Genomic DNA, 16,877 nt, shown 5'->3' on the forward strand with positions numbered 1-16,877 from the left:
ACACACCAAAATAACAGGAAGTAACTAAACACAAAGACCAGGACTAGGACACATGAACTTGACACAAGGACAGGGGATAAACCAGAAACACAGAAATATCCACAACAAAAGATTACATGGGGAATCAAAACCAGGGGCCCAAGATAAGGAAAACAACATAAAGTATAACAGAATATCAAAAACAAACACAAAGCGCTGGGGCCAACAGTCCAGGACCATGACATATACACTGTAAAGAAGACCTGCTGAAGGTCAAACTGAGCGTCAGAATGGGGAAGAAATGTGATTCAAGTGACTTTGAACGTGGTGTGGCTGTTAGTGCCAGAAGGGATGGCCTGAGCAGTTCAGAAACTGCTGATCTGCTGGGATTTTTCTTACACAACCATCTTAAAGTTTTACTGAGAGCCAAAAAGAGAAAATATCCAGTGTGTGGCACTTCTCTGGGCAAAAATCCCTTGTTAATTCCAGAGGTCAGAGGAGACAGATTTGAGTTGACTGGAAGGTAACAGTAACTCAGATAACCTCTCACTACTGTACTACCAAGGTATGTGGAAAAGAATCTGAACACACAACTGCTGAACTTTGAAGTAGATGGGCTATAGCAGCACAGGACCACACCAGAAGCCACTCCTTTCAGCTAAGAAGGGGAAACTGAGGCTACAATTCACACGGGCTCACCAAAACTAGACAGCAGATATTTTGAAAAACATTGCCTGGTCTGATGTGTTTAAGTCTTTGCAGCGACATTTCGATGCTAAGGTCAGAATTCGGGATAAATTACATTAAAGCATGGATCCATCCGGCCTTGCATCAACAGTTCAGGCCGCTGTGATGGTGTAGTGGTGTGGGGGAGATTTTCTGGACACACTTTAAACCCCTTAGTATCAATTGAGCATTGTTTAAACTCCACAGCATACCTGGGCATTGTTGCTGACCACGTCCGCCTCTGGATGACCACAGTGGATCCATCTTTTGATGGCTGTGTCCAGCCAGATAATACGCCATGTCACAAAGTTCAAATCATCTCTGGGTTTTTGAAAATGAGTTCACTGTACTCAGTGACCACATCTCAGTCTAACAGAGCACCTTTGGAATGTGGTGGAGATTCATATCATGAATCATACCTGCAGCCACGGTGTGATGCTATCACATCAATATGGACTGAAATCTCTGCAGAGTTTTTCCAGCGTCTTGCTGAATCTTATAGCCATGAAGAATTAAGGCAGTTCTGATGGCAAAAGAGGGTCCAGCCTGCTACTACTACGGTGTACCCAGTGAAGTGTTTGGTGGGTGTACATTTATACTTATTAGAGACTGTTTGCCATTTTATGCTGCAACCTCTTGGTCTGGTCTACAACAATCAAGCCTCTTATGAGGATATACAATTGAGCAATTAAAATGTTGGATAGGAAACCAATAAGATCACACCATTGCCGTGTTCTTAAAAGAATTATTCACCAAGTTTTGATATGTTTATTACATTTGCTAATCATACACTAATTTATACATGTTTACATAATCAGGCTCCTCAGGCGCTCACTGACCTCGGGGCTTTGGGCTCTCTAACACATAGATATATAATGGAAACTGTAAGGTGTCATTATGCAAATCCTCAGCTGAACAACGATTTTCTGTTCACTGTAGCAACATGTGGAACTCTAGATCTAGATTGGCCTTCTTATTGACTGACTGTGTATTCATTTTAAGTCCATCTGGGGACAATCATTAACTTAGGCTATAAATGCTGTGGAGCACTAAGTGCAATACAAACTTCCCAAAGCATGTTACACCAAACATTAGCAAGAGTAAGACACATAAATTGTTTAAAAAGCTAGAAAACAGCTAGAAACGCAAAGCTGCTAACAAAGATGAAATGTGACATCTGAAAAACAGGACAAGCTGTAACTAACAGTTTTGTGGTGTCCATAATGTCCACATTAGTTGCCAATATTATGTATATCAGTGTAGCCAAATGCAGAAATTTAGTTTCCTTCCACCATCCACCGATGTATTCTGACCTCACTGAGCTGCACAACCACAGAGTTTTCTCCTCACTGCCTGAGGCATCACTACTAGAGCTGAGAATTGCATTTTAGTACAGACATTATTGATCACTTTTCAGAACACACCATCAAAGTCACAAAAGTTGTGCATGAGCCAGAGTCTGCTGTTAAGACAATGCAACAAAGAGGCTCAGTTCTAGCTAATAGTGCTGCCAGCTGGCTGGTACCTAACTCAGCCTGTAGCAGCAGCAACAGCAGCAGAGGGTGGAGGTGGAACATCTGAGACACAACTGCCACTAAAGCTGAATACCATTCATGCTGCAGTTTCCCACCAGGGCCAACTAGATGAATGGGATTTCTCACAGTAAACCTTTGCTGGATTTGGTGCACCTGAGACCGTTCACTTTGATCAATTATAAACTGAAAGAACCACCAGAGCCAACAGAGAAAAGATGGCAGCAAGTGGTTTTAGAGGTGCACAGACAGTCCTGGTTTTACTTGACCTAATGCATAGTAACAGTCGCAGTTTTGCCTGACTCTTAACAGTGGTTGCTGTATACAGTACAATGCATTATGAAAGTGCAATACTTTTTTTCGTGCTTCTTTGTAAAGATGAAAGGCACTCACATGGTTTTACTGTTAAAAGAATTCATTAATACAAACCTAGACTGGACATTCACATATTGTTCCGGGAAAATGTTGTTTTGCAGAGGCAATCAAGTGATTCAGCACTCTGCAGCCATAAGGTTATTTGACCCACAGTGGGTGGATTAAAAAAACAAAACAAAACAGCCAAAATCAATGCAATGGATGCTGAGAAATTTAGACTTTTGGTCATTAATACGGGTCAAGCTCTTAAAGCTGACATTTCCTATAATGTCACTCATTAGCACCTTTCATTAGACCCCGACTGATTCCGAATCAGGAAAGCAAAGGGCTGCTTGAGATAAGGAAACCAATTTTGATGTGCAAAATCGGCCGAGTGCCCATTTTGAAAAGAGCAGAGATGTAGTTTTACAGTTCTCCTCCTTCTGTTAGGATTAAGGCTGAGCAGGGGCAGATCAGTTCACTAGAATCAATGACTTTTTAAGATTCTAGCTTTTTATTTCAGTGTTGAAAGTCAACATTAACAGGTTCAGCTGCTACCGTGAGCTGTGTCAAAAAAAACTGTGTTATGAAAGCATCTACTTCAACCAACCTGTGAGGCCTTGTCAGTAAGAAATTGAGACTCGGCCCTCGCCTCCTCCAGCTCCTTCTGCAGTCTCCTGCACTTTGCCCTCCACTGGCGCACAGCCTCTTGGGCTCTGGTCTTCAATTCATCTCTGCTCCTCTTGCTCTCGAGGAGTAATGCCTCCGTCTCTCTCCTCTCTGCTTGCCCTCGGCTCTGAAAGGAAGACTGAATTTATGAATAAAGTGTATATTCAATCTTTAGAATATGAAATCCTATGAAACTACTCTCATTCAAGACAAATCTCAAGCATCTCATTACTGCAGCATTAGTTTTTCAGTTCCAAACATTGTAATCTTATTAAGTCATGGCTTAGAATAAAGAGGTAAACATCACATGTTCGCACTTTAAATTATATCACCATAAAGAGTTATTTGTTTAAACTACCTGTATGTCCCTCAACTGTTCCAGCATTCGCTGCTGCTGTTGTTCCCGCACCGCCAGGTCTGACGATAATTCCTTGTATATATATATAGAAAAGAAAGGTCAAGGTGTGTGTCTCTATGGACCTGAGAATTGCATTTTAGATTATTTCAGTGAGTGCCTAGTTGCTAGTGTGAGGGGAGGAAAAGCAAGAGAAAGAGAGACAGAAGTGTGGAATAATGGGTTTATGGTGAATAGAACAAAGAAAAAAAGGAGAGAAGCAAAGAAAAAAATAAAGGTTTGATATGTTTAAAGTAAAGCTAAAGAATAAACGGTTGGTATGAAGAGAAGGGGACAAAAGACAAAGACAGAAAGGTCAGAGACGGTTGACGGTGTTTACACGCTACGTACAATTGGATTATCTGCGATGCTGGTCTGAAAAGTAATCTAAAACAAGAGTTGCTCTGGATTAACGTAATATCCACAAGAAAATCACAATCACTTTGAAGTGGAAAGCAAGGGCAAGTGAGGTAACCCTGCTGCCGTTTGGGCGTTTATACTGAATAAGACTGTCAGTTAGGAGTAATTAGTCATACACTGATTAGTCATAGACCTATTAGACTGTATATAAATTCAGTCACTGAAAAATTGAATCTTCCATCCCATTCTCCTCATTATACTTCATTTTTCTCATTTACCACTAAAATGAAACATTTCCAACGTCTATTTTGATTTAGCCATAAAAAAAAACAAAACACATGAGACGCCCCAGGTGATACATGCAAACACCCGCATCTCCTCTCAACACCTACCCTGCAATAGAGGAAGTGTGGGTGTTTAAACACATTTTCAGTGAAAGAAACATCAGAGATTAGAGAAATGTGCCAATGCTTCAAGTGCAGCTATTTCTACTAACATTTTATTGATACCAACTGCAGCCTTGAACACCCCTACGTTGCAAGGACCTGCCTTTTTTTCCAAATTCGTTGTTTTTTCTTATGTATCTTTACAGTGATGGAAGTGACACACTGCACCAGTTTGAGAAGAATGAGTGCTGGTTGACTTGTGATCTATTCCAAATGTCACTTCATCTGAAGATTTTAAAGGGGCATGGAGCAGGCAGAGGATGCCACCAAGGATGAAGAAGCACCAGACCAACATAAATAACCCCTGCTCAGGGTGGTGACAACAGCATCCTGAGTATTAAGAGTCAGACGCATGCTTGTGTTGTGTTTATTTGAACTTCAGGTGAGACATCTTTGATGTTTCCCACTTATTCTTTAGAGTAACATAGCTCAACAAATGCAACATCTTTCTCTGAACCACCTGTGACACACACCTTCAGCTGTAAGCTGAGCTGGACCCTCTCCTTCTCTTTACAGTCCAGAGCCCTCTTCAGTTCTTCAACCTCACCGAGGACTGAGGCTTTGCACAGCTGAACACGCAGTTCTGCCACTTCCTTTTCCAGGTCTGAGCGATCTATACACGTATGCACACAACTATCAGCGAACATAGGACCAGACTGCTGTTACTGCACAGTGAAAATAAACTGGGAACAAGTAAAATAAAGATTGCAAACTGTCCTTCATCAAGTCACTGCCTTAGCTGGAGCAGATCCCCAGGTGCCACACGGTGGCTGCCCACTGCTCCTAATACTCAGGATGGGTAAAACATAGTGAATGAAATTCTCTACAAGGGTTACTGAGTTACTACAGACTTGGTCACGGACCAAGCATAAGCTTAAAAAATTTGTAGGAGCATTCTTTGTGGATTTAATGACATCATTATAAAATAAGGAGCAATCTTTAATTCAAACTTATACTCCTAATACTTCTCAAAACCCACTGCTGCTCTAAACCGAGTTCAAAACCCTTCAAATATATATTGAACTATTACAAAATGTGAGACACTCCTTAAAGAATCCATCATTTTCAGGCTTTCACTGCCTTTTAAGACACTTTGATGCCCTAAAATCAATACTGTTACAAACAAAAAAAAAAAAAAAACAGAGACACAGAAAGGTTAGATTTTCAATATTTTTCTCTAATATACACTCATTTACTCTCCTTTTATGGTAATATCTTTGACATTTTGTATAGTTCAAATCAATTCTCAGTCCTCTCACCAACATTCAAGTTGTTCTTTCACCATCTTATTTCTTGCTAGCCCTGTATGAAGACTCTGTTTACTTTGTCCTGCATTAACCGCTTTAAGAAAGAATACAAAAAGAAGACATGAGGGTGATGTAAGACAAGCCTGTAACTGTACATTTATTAAATGCTAGATTTTTTTTAGTGAATAATTACAATCCTATCTTAAAGCCAACCCATTTGGCTAATTTCCAGCTCTATCTTTTTTTCTTGGACTCAACTAGAGTAGCTTTGCATGATTTACTGTTAAAAATAATTCTTATCTTATACTGGGCATTGGTGCAGCCACTTTGTTCATCCTCTGCATGAAACAAGCTGTTTTGGCCTCAGTCATTCAGGCCTAGGGACTGGTTGGCAACCACCTGACAACCACTAATCATGAGGGGAAAATGTGCACTCCCTGACCATTTGCGAGCGGTTCCTGGAGGTTGCTGGCAGTTTCTGTGAAATGAATTGCTAGGGCTCCATTCACACAGAGAGACGGGTCAATGACCCTTGGTAACCACCACTTGCTTGGGAAAAGTGTGTATTCCCTGAACGGTTGGTGAGAGGTTGCAGGCAATCACTAAAGTGAAATTGTTCACAAAGAGGCACTGAACTGAAAACCTCCTGGTAATGTCGACTTGCCTGCAAACACTTGTAAACTACTTGCCAAGGAGTAGGATCAATCTTGCTTAGTTTGCAGTTAACTTGTAAAACACTTTGGTCAACTTTGTTGTTTTTAAATCTGGTACAGAAATAAAATTGATATTGACATAGTGAAACTGTGAAAGCAATCAAAGAGGTTTTTGGTGCAACACCCTCTTTACACAACCAATTTCACCTCCCAGCAGCCAGCAACCTCCAACAACCCCCAGCCAACTGGTCAGGAAATACACATTTTTCCTGAGTGACAGGACATTGCCAGGGGGTTGTTGACTGGTCTCTAGACCTGTGTGACTTTATTAGCTGCTCTACCTTTAAGCCAACTTTCCTCTGATTGGCTGCCCCTCATAAACATAACAGCAGAACCAATATGGAGGGGAAAAAAAAAACCCATCTTAAACACTTAGCATAGAGCAGGCTGGAGCCCAAGATTTTGGCTGGTGGGATTACTTGCACTTACAGTGATATTATTTGAAAATTTGGCCACGTTTAATATGAGCATCCAACCGTTGTAATAGTATATAAATGACAGAAAATGAGAAAAAAGAATGACAGGTTCTCCTTAAATAAAAAAAAAAAAAAAAAAAATTGAATTAGCACAGAAAGGTATCCCTTTGAAGTGTTTATCATTCATCTCACAGTTAAAAGATTTTCATCTATCTTGTTAACATAGTGTAAATAAATGTGAGGCTATACTCAAGCTTTTACAACGGGCAGGCTGGATTTTTCCTTTTACTTTGTTGTCTTGTGTCACCTTCTGTGTGTTTCATTTCTGCTGTGTGCTGTGGTGATTTGCTGTACACCCCATGTAGTGTGTAAAAAGAAAAAACAAAGGTGTCTGCGCTTCATTTTCATAACTCCATACATTTAAAGTCGTCATCCTAAACTAAATAAATAAAAAATAATTCAGCATCCATTTCCTTTGGCGCAGGAATCTTTTAAAACCATCCATTTAACTTGCATCCAAATCTCCTCTTCTCCCCTGACAACTGAATACCTGGCCCTTGCCACCCACCTCTTCCACCTTCCCTGTCAGCATAGCTGCCATGTGGCTGAGCACTGGGCTGAGAAGTCTCCAGGCGTGCCCTCTCAAGCCCTGTCTTCTCCTTCCTTGTCCTTTGCAGCTCACAGCTCATGTCCTCCACCTGGGGATCATCAGCCGTGTAAGCAAACACAGAAAAAGACATCTGACTGTCTGACAGCGGGCAGAACAATACTGAAGTTTTCCTTAAAAGGCTCTTCTCAGCCTACTGTTTTGTCTCATGAGGTTTACTGCACATCTGCATATACAATCAGGCAGAGAACAAACAAACCTGTTGAACAAGGGACTCTCTGCCATCCTCTGACTGTTCTAGCAATCTTTTGGCTCTCTCTAGTTCCTGCTCCATCTGAGGACAGCAAAGCAATAACAATGTCAGGAAAATTCACATGAACAGGTGGTTCCAGAATTTGAACAGTATCAGTAGCAGTAACAGCAGGGTTTTTCCTGCATGGACTACTTTTTGTCGTCCCACAAACATATTGAAGCCAATGCTGAAAATGACCAGAAAATCACTTTTGTTAACTGAAGTTTCATTGGCTGAAAAATAACAAATAACTGTTAACCATATAATCAGAAATAAAAGCAAAATGCACAGCACTCAGTCAAATAAGTTAGCATAGAACCACAGGCTTTAATATATGTTGATTGTTACATGTGTAATCAGCCCCCAAAAACTCATTCTGAGCCAGGAAAAAACCATATTAGATCTTCTATGTTTTCCAAAGCAAATACTGCTATTTATAACACTGTATAATACATATGACACTGTAACATTAAAAAAAGATTATTTCACTTTCATCTACAACACATTAATATACTGTCTGCACACCTCATTAAAAATGATTGCTGAAGCAATGCAGGAAGACCTGAAACCAAACATTTAGAAAGTTTAGCTCAACCTAAATTTTCCCCAAATGCAAAAAACCCCAAAAAGAAACGTCCCTTTAAGATGAGATTTCTTCACCTTGGATTTCTCCCTTTCTGCTTTCAGTAGCCTGGCTGCCATCTTCTCTTCTCTCTCACTGGCTCCAATTTGGCGTCTCCCTAAAGTCTAAAGCACAAAAACAAAATCCCATGCAGGAAACAGTGTGTATTATATTAAGATACTATAAGAATGACACATGAGAAGTGCTATTGCATCACAGTACCCCCCCCCCAATCATCGCCTTTTTCTTGGAACAAGATATTGGCATCATGGTGGATTTGTACAAGAGCTTAGATCCCACTCCATCCCACTCACTCTAAGCAGGCTGTGGTGATGAATTACCGGCTGCTAGCAATAACATCTACCCAAGTGACTCATCATCTATTTGATTCACATCACAGCGGGCCCATCGGTGGGGAATAAATGTGCCCTCTGCTCTCCCTCCTCTCCTGCTCTTTAGTAGTGAAAGAGATTATTTTCCTCTTCATTTCCTCATGCTTGTTTATTTACCCTTAATTTTTGGGCAAATGCATTATTTCCCATCGCCCTGGGCCCTGCTGGTGTCCCATTAGGGCACAACAGAGGAGAGGGATGCAAATGAATTGGTAGTTACTATCACTACACAGCATGTTGGAAACGCTTGCTCACAAAGGTTATCAGTCTGGATACACAGCGCCCCTCTGTGGTTCGCCAATAAAATGCAACAAGCATGACAGATTAGACTGAGGCAAAGATGAACCAAGAAATATCATTAAGCAGCATTATGCTGATGATCTATAATGTGGAGGATTTGTGTGGTTAAATGTAAAGTAGCAATAGAAAAGAGTGATAACACAAGATAATGTGCATCAAGCTACATCACTAAAGTGCACCTAATGATAGAGCATTTACAGCCACTGAGGCTTTTAGACAAATCTTGAAAAAGAATATGATTGGCATTAAATATAAGAAAGTAGCAATTGCCATCTGCACTATAACAAAGTAATTACCTTAGTGTGTTTTATGGTCTCATAAAGCAGAGCAAGTGGAGCTCTGCTTTAAGAAACTGCTTACAAAACCTGTTATTTAAGGTACAGTCACTAGAAATGTCACCAGAAATCTGTATGTTTCGCCCCAGTTTGTGAGGGACAATAACCATCCCTGTATCTAAATCTGCAGAAGGTTACTAATCCCACCAATTATAGTTCTTCTTTTTGCTTGGTATCGGTTCTGACTTCTGACAAATTCCCCACAAACGCCATAAAATGTTTTAGTTCTTTTGCAAGGCCCACTATCCTTTCATTTTAATATCTCTGTTCTCCAGATGGCAGCCACATGGCTGACGATTTTATTTTTAGAATTTAGTATTAATATATTGTGACAATCCCAATGTAACAAAAGACTATCTGAAAAGCTGTTGAAAGCCCCTGCACTGTTTTGTGGAAGGTGCTGCTGACATGCTTTCATCAGCCAAATTTCTCCATATGTGGAAAAGAAGAACTAAACTGAGATTTAAATTGTGAGTTTGTGAGGAAATTCACCGCACACGGAGGTGCGCCACAGCAATCGAACCGTGTAACCTTTCCAGCTGATGTCAAAGACCTTTTTGGTTCAAAGTTACTGTTTGTAATACATTTTGAAATCTGATGTCCAGTGATGACTGACTTCCTCTCTTTATTCTGGTTTTGTGTCTCATATGTTCTTAGTATTTGACTGAAGCCCCATTTAAGTGGGATTAGCATTACTGGGGAACCTCGTGTGATTTGGAAAATTACCCGACATCTAAGATTGGTGCAGAACATTTGCACCAGGTGAGATTTACTGACATCTGTGGTGGCCAGCTACAGACCTAACTATTATTAACAGGCTGCCACATGATGCTGCTAGGCCTGCTAGCCATCATCTTATTCTTTGAGGGTTCACTTTTCTGATGGATTTGAGCTTGTTTTCTTCATGTACGAATCTCTTTGCTGTGCAGCAAAACAAGCTCTTCTGTATTTGCACCCAAAATGCTATCCAAACTTTTCTTTAGCTGCAGTTTCCCATGCACAGACTTTACCTGGGTAGGCCGCCAAGGTATATTAATGGCAATCCAAATACATCCGGCAACTCATTTCTGCAAATTTCTATTGGTCTTAGACAAAAACACCGGCAATTTAAAATTGAAGAATCTCCTCATTCTTATTAGGAAAAAACAGTCCTTCCTAAACAGTTTGCTCCAACCCTTTCCTTTCCTTTTTTCCCTACCGGCTGGCTCGAGGCCAGGTTGCACTTGTTGCTGTCTGCCATATTAATTCAAATGCTTCCCCAAAGATGTAGCTGAATGATCGCGGTTGGACATACTCCAACAGGAAGATGGTATCCCTTCTAAACTGAAATGATTGACGAAAAAGTGAATTGAGAAGCAGCTCGTTATATTTATTGTTATTCATTATTTATTTTCCACAAGTGTTTGGCCAATTACATGTCTGCAGGAGAGTCTTATTATTTAGGTAATAATTCATTTTGGAAACTGTGCGCACCTCCTTGTGTGCACACTTTGAATCTAAATCTGTAGGAAACACTGAGCGACCAACAGATTCTTATGCAAAGGCAGAAGGAAAGTTTAAAGGCCGTAATCACACTTGCATGGGGCTTGTATTATCACAGGACCTCTGCATTGCTGTATAATTTATAGTGGAACTTTTATTTCTGAAATTATGAACATTGCAGATTTATTTGTAATTAAGATCACAGATAACTTCAGCACCTATTAGAAACTGCTAAGGATCACCCGGTAACACCAGTCCCGAGCAGATACGGCTGAACTCTGACTTTAACATTTCCTTGGCTGCTTTTAAGTCTTGTCCCTAATAAGTTCATGAGAAAAGTTAAGTATGGTCATTAGTTATAGTTCAATCTTTCCACTGAATTCATGTGCCTCCATGTTGCCTCTAGTGATAACAGCGAGGTGTGGGAGGTGAGTGGTGAGGAGGAGTGTCACCTCCTGCAGCTCGTCAGACACAGCCACCCGCTGCTCTGGCCTTCTCTCTCTGTCCGTGCTCCTCTGCTCGGTGTGCATCTCCCTCTCCAGTTCCTGCAGACGCCGCTCCACACGAGACGACACCTACAGACAGCGAGAGTGAGCGCGCCTCGGGTCACGCAAGCATTCACGCCAATGCGGGAATGGCGTCAGCGTGCGATAAATGAGAAAACAGGAAATTAAAAAATGTGCATGATAACAATATCTTTCATAAATGACTGAGTGTATTACATTTCGTGTTGCAACACCTTCCTGTCTAATCAGGAAGCATCATATCCACCTGTGAAAGGACAGCTTTATCTTGTCACGCCCGCAGACAGGACGAGATAAAAAAAATATTAAACATATTGGGCGTCATTTGGAGCTGCGTATTTGTCACAGTACTGATGGTGCAGTAACAAGCCATGTGCCTGGAAATTAAAGGGAAATGTTTGCTAGTCGGAGCCCAGTGAGGGTACTTTTTAAAAAAAGGAAGCCATTTGTCTTTAGCTGTTTTCTATTCCAAAAACTCAGATATTTGCATATTTCATGCTTTATACAGCAGCGTTCATCCATCAAAATTTGTGATGCGATGGCCTTAAATTCTGGATGCCTCCGCTTTTCTTTATACATTCACAGAACTAGAAAGCACACTTCAAGTACTGGCAATGAAATACAAAACCACAACTCACTGAGTCCTGTCTCAGGGAAGCTGTCATGTGCTCTGTGAGGCTTTCCATCGCCCGCCTGGTGTCAATATCAGCCCTACAAAAAAAATAAATAAACAGACAAATCAAGCGGGCTGAAAATATTTACACTGCAAAATACTGGAAATGCTATTCCAGGAACTCATAAAAGCATTATTTGTCAGCACTAAAAAATAATTATGCTGCTTCAGATGCTGAAAAACAGCACCGGATCAATTTGCTCTGGTCAGCAGCACCAGCGAGGAGTGATTTTTTTTAATAACTTTCAAAATGTCAAATTCTAATCCATTTTGACTGTGGCACCGTCTCTTTAAGTTTCCTGTGACGCTTTTATCACCTTTTCATTAAGGAGATTTCAAAGGGATGAAAACCGTGCTTCTATTTGCAAACCCCAAGCAAAAAAAAAAAAAAAAACCTTTTTTATGTAGGGTACATATGAAAAGTAAAAGATCAATATTCTACAACTTTCTTCACAGAGCCGTGAACTTAGAGATGAATCTGTGGGCAGATAATGAAGAAGAAGAGACTCTAAAAAGCCTCCTTACATTCAGTGTGTCTTATTAAAACAGTGTGAGATATATAATAAAGCCTTTACAAAGGCATCGCTCTTCAATTTAATAAACTGTAGGAGAGCTGTCTCTTGTTACTGTGCAACATTTGTTTTTGAAAAACAGCCTATTGTAATGTGAGTTCTTTTCAGAGTGCAATGCAATTAAATAAAATACAAATGAAAATAAACATATTTAGTATGCATATCCGTTGTCACCATGCGAGATCTCACTGGTGAATGACTTTACAAGCTTTTCTAATTTGGCAAAGACAATCTACCAACAGTGCTGGTGCAATGTTGCTTTGGCTAATGGTTTAATTGTGCTACTTGACAACAAAAAACTATTATTGGAGATTTGGCCATAAAATGACTTTTGCAGTAGCATAAAAACAATAACAACAACTGTTAAATTCAATTATGAATCCAATGTGTTAAGTGGCAACACTTAAGCTTTTATGTACAGACTTCAGACACCTGTTCCTCTTGAGGATTTCTCTATCCAGGTCATCAGACAGTCGCTGCTGGTCACAACGCAGATCCCTCAAGGATTGGTGCAGGGTGTGAATCTGTGTGAGACAGCCACAAACCCACACTGAATACAAAACACAAGACACAAGCGGGACACGTCTGAGCAGAGCTCAACATCGCTGCATCATGGAAAACGTACAACAGAGATGCGAAAGGGAAAATCCCACGTGAATGAAATCACATGAGGCCAAAGCTGGCATAACAAATTTCGTATTTATGGCGCTCCATGCAGATGGTTGCTGCTGTTCACTGAAAGGATGCAACAACATATTGGTTTGGGGACCTGACACAGATGAAATAAGTTGTATTTATTTTTATAGGCTAGAACTTCCTTTTTCTTTAAAATTCCACCATCTGTAAAGAAGTGATGTTTTTCACTAGTGGTTCTTTTATTTGTCCTGCGACAGAGTGGCGACCTGTCCAGGGTGTACCCCGCCTCTCGCCCTGTGGCAGCTGGGATAGGCTCCAGCCCCCACACAACCCTGTGGGGGTTGTGTGGGGGCTGGAGAAAATGGATGGAAGATTTTATTTGTACTGGATGAAACAACATGGTAAGAACATGTTGGGGTGAAGTAAGATGTCTTTTTCTAGTCCATCTTCTGGACGCAGTAGTTTCAATATAGCAGACCTCACATTGTTAAGGAGTCTAGAGTACACCATCCTCCTCTTTTCCTAAGTCCTTATCAGTTTTCCTTCCTGCTTTCCTTGACCCCATGACATTTTCCACTGTGGTCAAAGAAAAGTGATTAGGAAAAGGAGGTAGGGTCTAATTTTTTGGACTACATAGTGAGGCTGACCCATTGTGCCCTCTTGTGGTAAACTGCTGAAAGTACATAAAGCCACAGACTGGTAGCTGATCTGTTGTTCCTTACACTGTCTCCTGCCAGGCTGGTATCCTTAAAACGAACACTGGCAGATTGAGACCTCCTCGGCCTTCCTGGAGGGATTGTGTAGTCCTTAAGTGGAGAAGTGGGGTGGAAACGCTGGCCTTCTGAAATCACAAGCGTGCAGAGGTTTGCTTTGCTAACAATAGTAACGTATAGCAGGAGGCAAAACTCTTTTCGTGCTGAAAAAAAATTAGTAAACAAAAACTTGACAACTGGTTCAATTGTTTTTGGTTTGTTACCTGATCCCGAGAAAGCTTCCAAGTCGCTGGTATGCAGGGTAGAAGCCGAGGAACTCCGAACCCCATTGGATAGGCCCAGCCTCTGTGTCTGCAGCTGACTGATTGACTCCTCTAGGTTCTCTCTAAGCTAATGCAGAAAAAAGTACAAAAGACTGACAAGCATGAAAAGAGAATTTTTTTTTTAAGTGAAAAATGGAAAACAGATGGTAAGAGTACAGTTATATTCTAAATAACATCATAAAGCCACATTATTCCCACAAACACTAAGGTAAAAGGGACTTTAATATAATGTTTCTTTAAGCTCAGCTAAACTGCTTAGGTGATTATCAACATGTTTTCCAGTGCTACAGTTACATCCATTAAAAAAAAAAAAAAAAAATCTTTAAAAAAGGCATATGTTGAATGTAAAGACCATTATCACTCCATATGCAACATGAGAACTTTAAATTAGAATTAAGATATACTTTATTTATCCCAAAACTCGGGCAATTCCTGTATAACAGCAGCCATAACATTAAAAACAACGTAAAGAAAAACAGCTTTAATAAAGTAGGATAGCTCAATAAATTATGAAAAAACAAAATGCCTCAATAAAGAAATAAAATACCTAAAAAATGGACCTCGGTCATCAAAAGTCTAAATAGAAAAAATACAATTGCGTGGCTTTATGGCATTGAATAACTCAATAAAGCAAAATAAAGCAGGCTTACCAAACGTAGTCATAAACAAAATAATTAACAGCTAAGAGAACATGCATCTCACCAGTGCCACAGCTTCAGCCTGATCATCTGTGTGCTCCCTGTACTGACCCAGCATCCTGTCTACTTTGGTCAGGTTCCTGCTGGTGTCCTGCCAGAAAGAGACTTTCAGTTAACAATTACTGAAATGCATTTAGGAATCTAAATAGGCCTTATGTACACATTTACCCATTCATTTTCTATATGGATGTTTATGGGTGCTCAATTCAAGGTCATTATTTGAAAAACATACCTGAAAGAAGCACATGAAAGAAGCAGAGGGATGACAGGAGTATGGATTTTATACTTCTAAAATATGAAAATGAATCTTTTGTGGTAAGCTTGATTATCCCCACCACACTCAAACACACAGTTTTGAGGTTTCAGTCAGCAGCTGCAGTCTCTTCCTCTTCCTCTCTCATGAGGAGCTATCTTAAGGAAATGCTTCCTGCCCTTCTTGTTTTCACTCAGCCTCCATAACAGCTGATATTCATAAGAGTCCATGAGTCCTTTAAATCATCCCAAACATGAGTGCCATGTTTTGAACACACTGAAATTTTTAAACACATTAACACCTAACAGAAACACTGCTGAAACGTGTCTGAGTGATTCAAGCTGTTCAATGTTCCCAGCCTATGCTCAAATGAAACCTTAGTTTGCCTAAGAACACCTGACCTGGTCGTATGGTAGGGGGACACACCACAAGTGAATGTTTACAGGTGGGTGAACACTGAGCAGATCCTGATGTCATTCCTATGATGCTGATCAGAGCAAAATACCTGTAAGGTGTCAGCAAGAGTGCTGATTTTCTCGGAGATGTCTGCGGTTCGCCCTTCGCCTCCGCTCCCGTTGGCTCGGGGCCTCTCCCGGCCAGGTCTGCGGTGTGCTTCACGCCCCCTAGAGCGGTGGCCCCGCGTCCTATCGTATGAGTCAGAGTCGCTGGATGTATCCATAGTGTGAGACGAGGAGCAGACACCATAAACAGCTGACTGCGCAAAGTAGGGACCAGCACTAGTTTCGTCAACGGAAAACGCTGTTAACTGTCACGTTAATCAGATTAACAATTAAAATGGGATCCCTGTGAACTTTTTTATTATTATTGCAACTGATAACCCTACCACAGCAACCAGACGTGGGAGCTGTCATTATTTTGACATTCCGTAAGGAAACTAAGATATCTGACAAGGAAAACAGGAGAGTCCCAGGCGTCCCGGCATTGTTGTGGGTGATGCTCCTCCTGGCTAGCAACAAGTTGGAACTCCTGTCAACGCTAGCTAGCTAGCTAGCTAACTAAACGTTAGCCAATAAATTTAACCTTGTGATACCACTATAATAAAAAAAAAGAAAAACTACAAAACAGAAACAGAGGGAATATGAGCTGTCGTCAGATGCGCGTTACACGGCAGAGGTTGAATTTTCGCTTTGCGGGTGATAGCTATGAAAAGAACAACCACCAGCTTTACCGTGCTGTGGCAACTTGAACTAGCCGCGTCTGAGTAGGGAAAACAACGGACCACAGGAGCTCCGAGGAACGCCGGGAAATGTAGGCTGTCCATCATGGAGCAGCGTGGGAATTTATTATTTGTGAACTACATTGTCCAAAGGAGTGCTTTTTGCGCCAGTACTGCCGCTCTCAAGAAAAGAAAAGAAAATGATGGCCATTTGCATATTAAAAACAATAAGGTGGTCAAAGAATGGTATTAAAAACTAATAATAATAATAATTATTATTATTATTTTATTATTGTTGTTGTTATTATTATTATTACATGGCTAAAACAATAGTATTCTGTGCTTATAACTAAATTATAACGAACAATTTAAAAGTGTAGTTTACCTAAAAAACCTCATACAAATCCTACTCAAGAAAGAGAGTGGCCTACATTCTGCACGA

General features: G+C 40.6%; 1 protein-coding gene across 3 annotated transcripts in view; it reads right to left on the minus strand.

Moving 5' to 3' along the window:
• The window catches only part of cep128 (centrosomal protein 128), a 49,769-nt gene extending 33,140 nt beyond the window's left edge, over nucleotides 1-16,629 (minus strand). For 2 of the 3 annotated variants that reach the window (XR_004019127.1, XM_030720803.1), the window contains exons 1-13: nucleotides 15,764-16,629; nucleotides 15,010-15,096; nucleotides 14,248-14,374; nucleotides 13,994-14,112; nucleotides 13,059-13,159; nucleotides 12,029-12,101; nucleotides 11,319-11,441; nucleotides 8,396-8,482; nucleotides 7,703-7,777; nucleotides 7,405-7,534; nucleotides 4,934-5,073; nucleotides 3,619-3,690; nucleotides 3,202-3,387 (exon numbers count right to left, since the gene is read on the minus strand). Coding sequence is in view for 2 of the 3 variants with exons in the window: in XM_030720803.1 (XP_030576663.1) it covers nucleotides 3,202-3,387; nucleotides 3,619-3,690; nucleotides 4,934-5,073; nucleotides 7,405-7,534; nucleotides 7,703-7,777; nucleotides 8,396-8,482; nucleotides 11,319-11,441; nucleotides 12,029-12,101; nucleotides 13,059-13,159; nucleotides 13,994-14,112; nucleotides 14,248-14,374; nucleotides 15,010-15,096; nucleotides 15,764-15,937 (1,494 nt within the window). In the remaining variant the exon portion in view is untranslated. The remainder of the gene's footprint in view (nucleotides 1-3,201; nucleotides 3,388-3,618; nucleotides 3,691-4,933; nucleotides 5,074-7,404; nucleotides 7,535-7,702; nucleotides 7,778-8,395; nucleotides 8,483-11,318; nucleotides 11,442-12,028; nucleotides 12,102-13,058; nucleotides 13,160-13,993; nucleotides 14,113-14,247; nucleotides 14,375-15,009; nucleotides 15,097-15,763) is intronic. The other variant, XM_030720804.1, reaches the window with a different exon arrangement.
• Nucleotides 16,630-16,877: the final 248 nt, after the last annotated feature.

Source organism: Archocentrus centrarchus, chromosome 24, assembly GCF_007364275.1.
Source record: "Archocentrus centrarchus isolate MPI-CPG fArcCen1 chromosome 24, fArcCen1, whole genome shotgun sequence".
Classification (NCBI taxonomy): domain Eukaryota; kingdom Metazoa; phylum Chordata; class Actinopteri; order Cichliformes; family Cichlidae; genus Archocentrus; species Archocentrus centrarchus.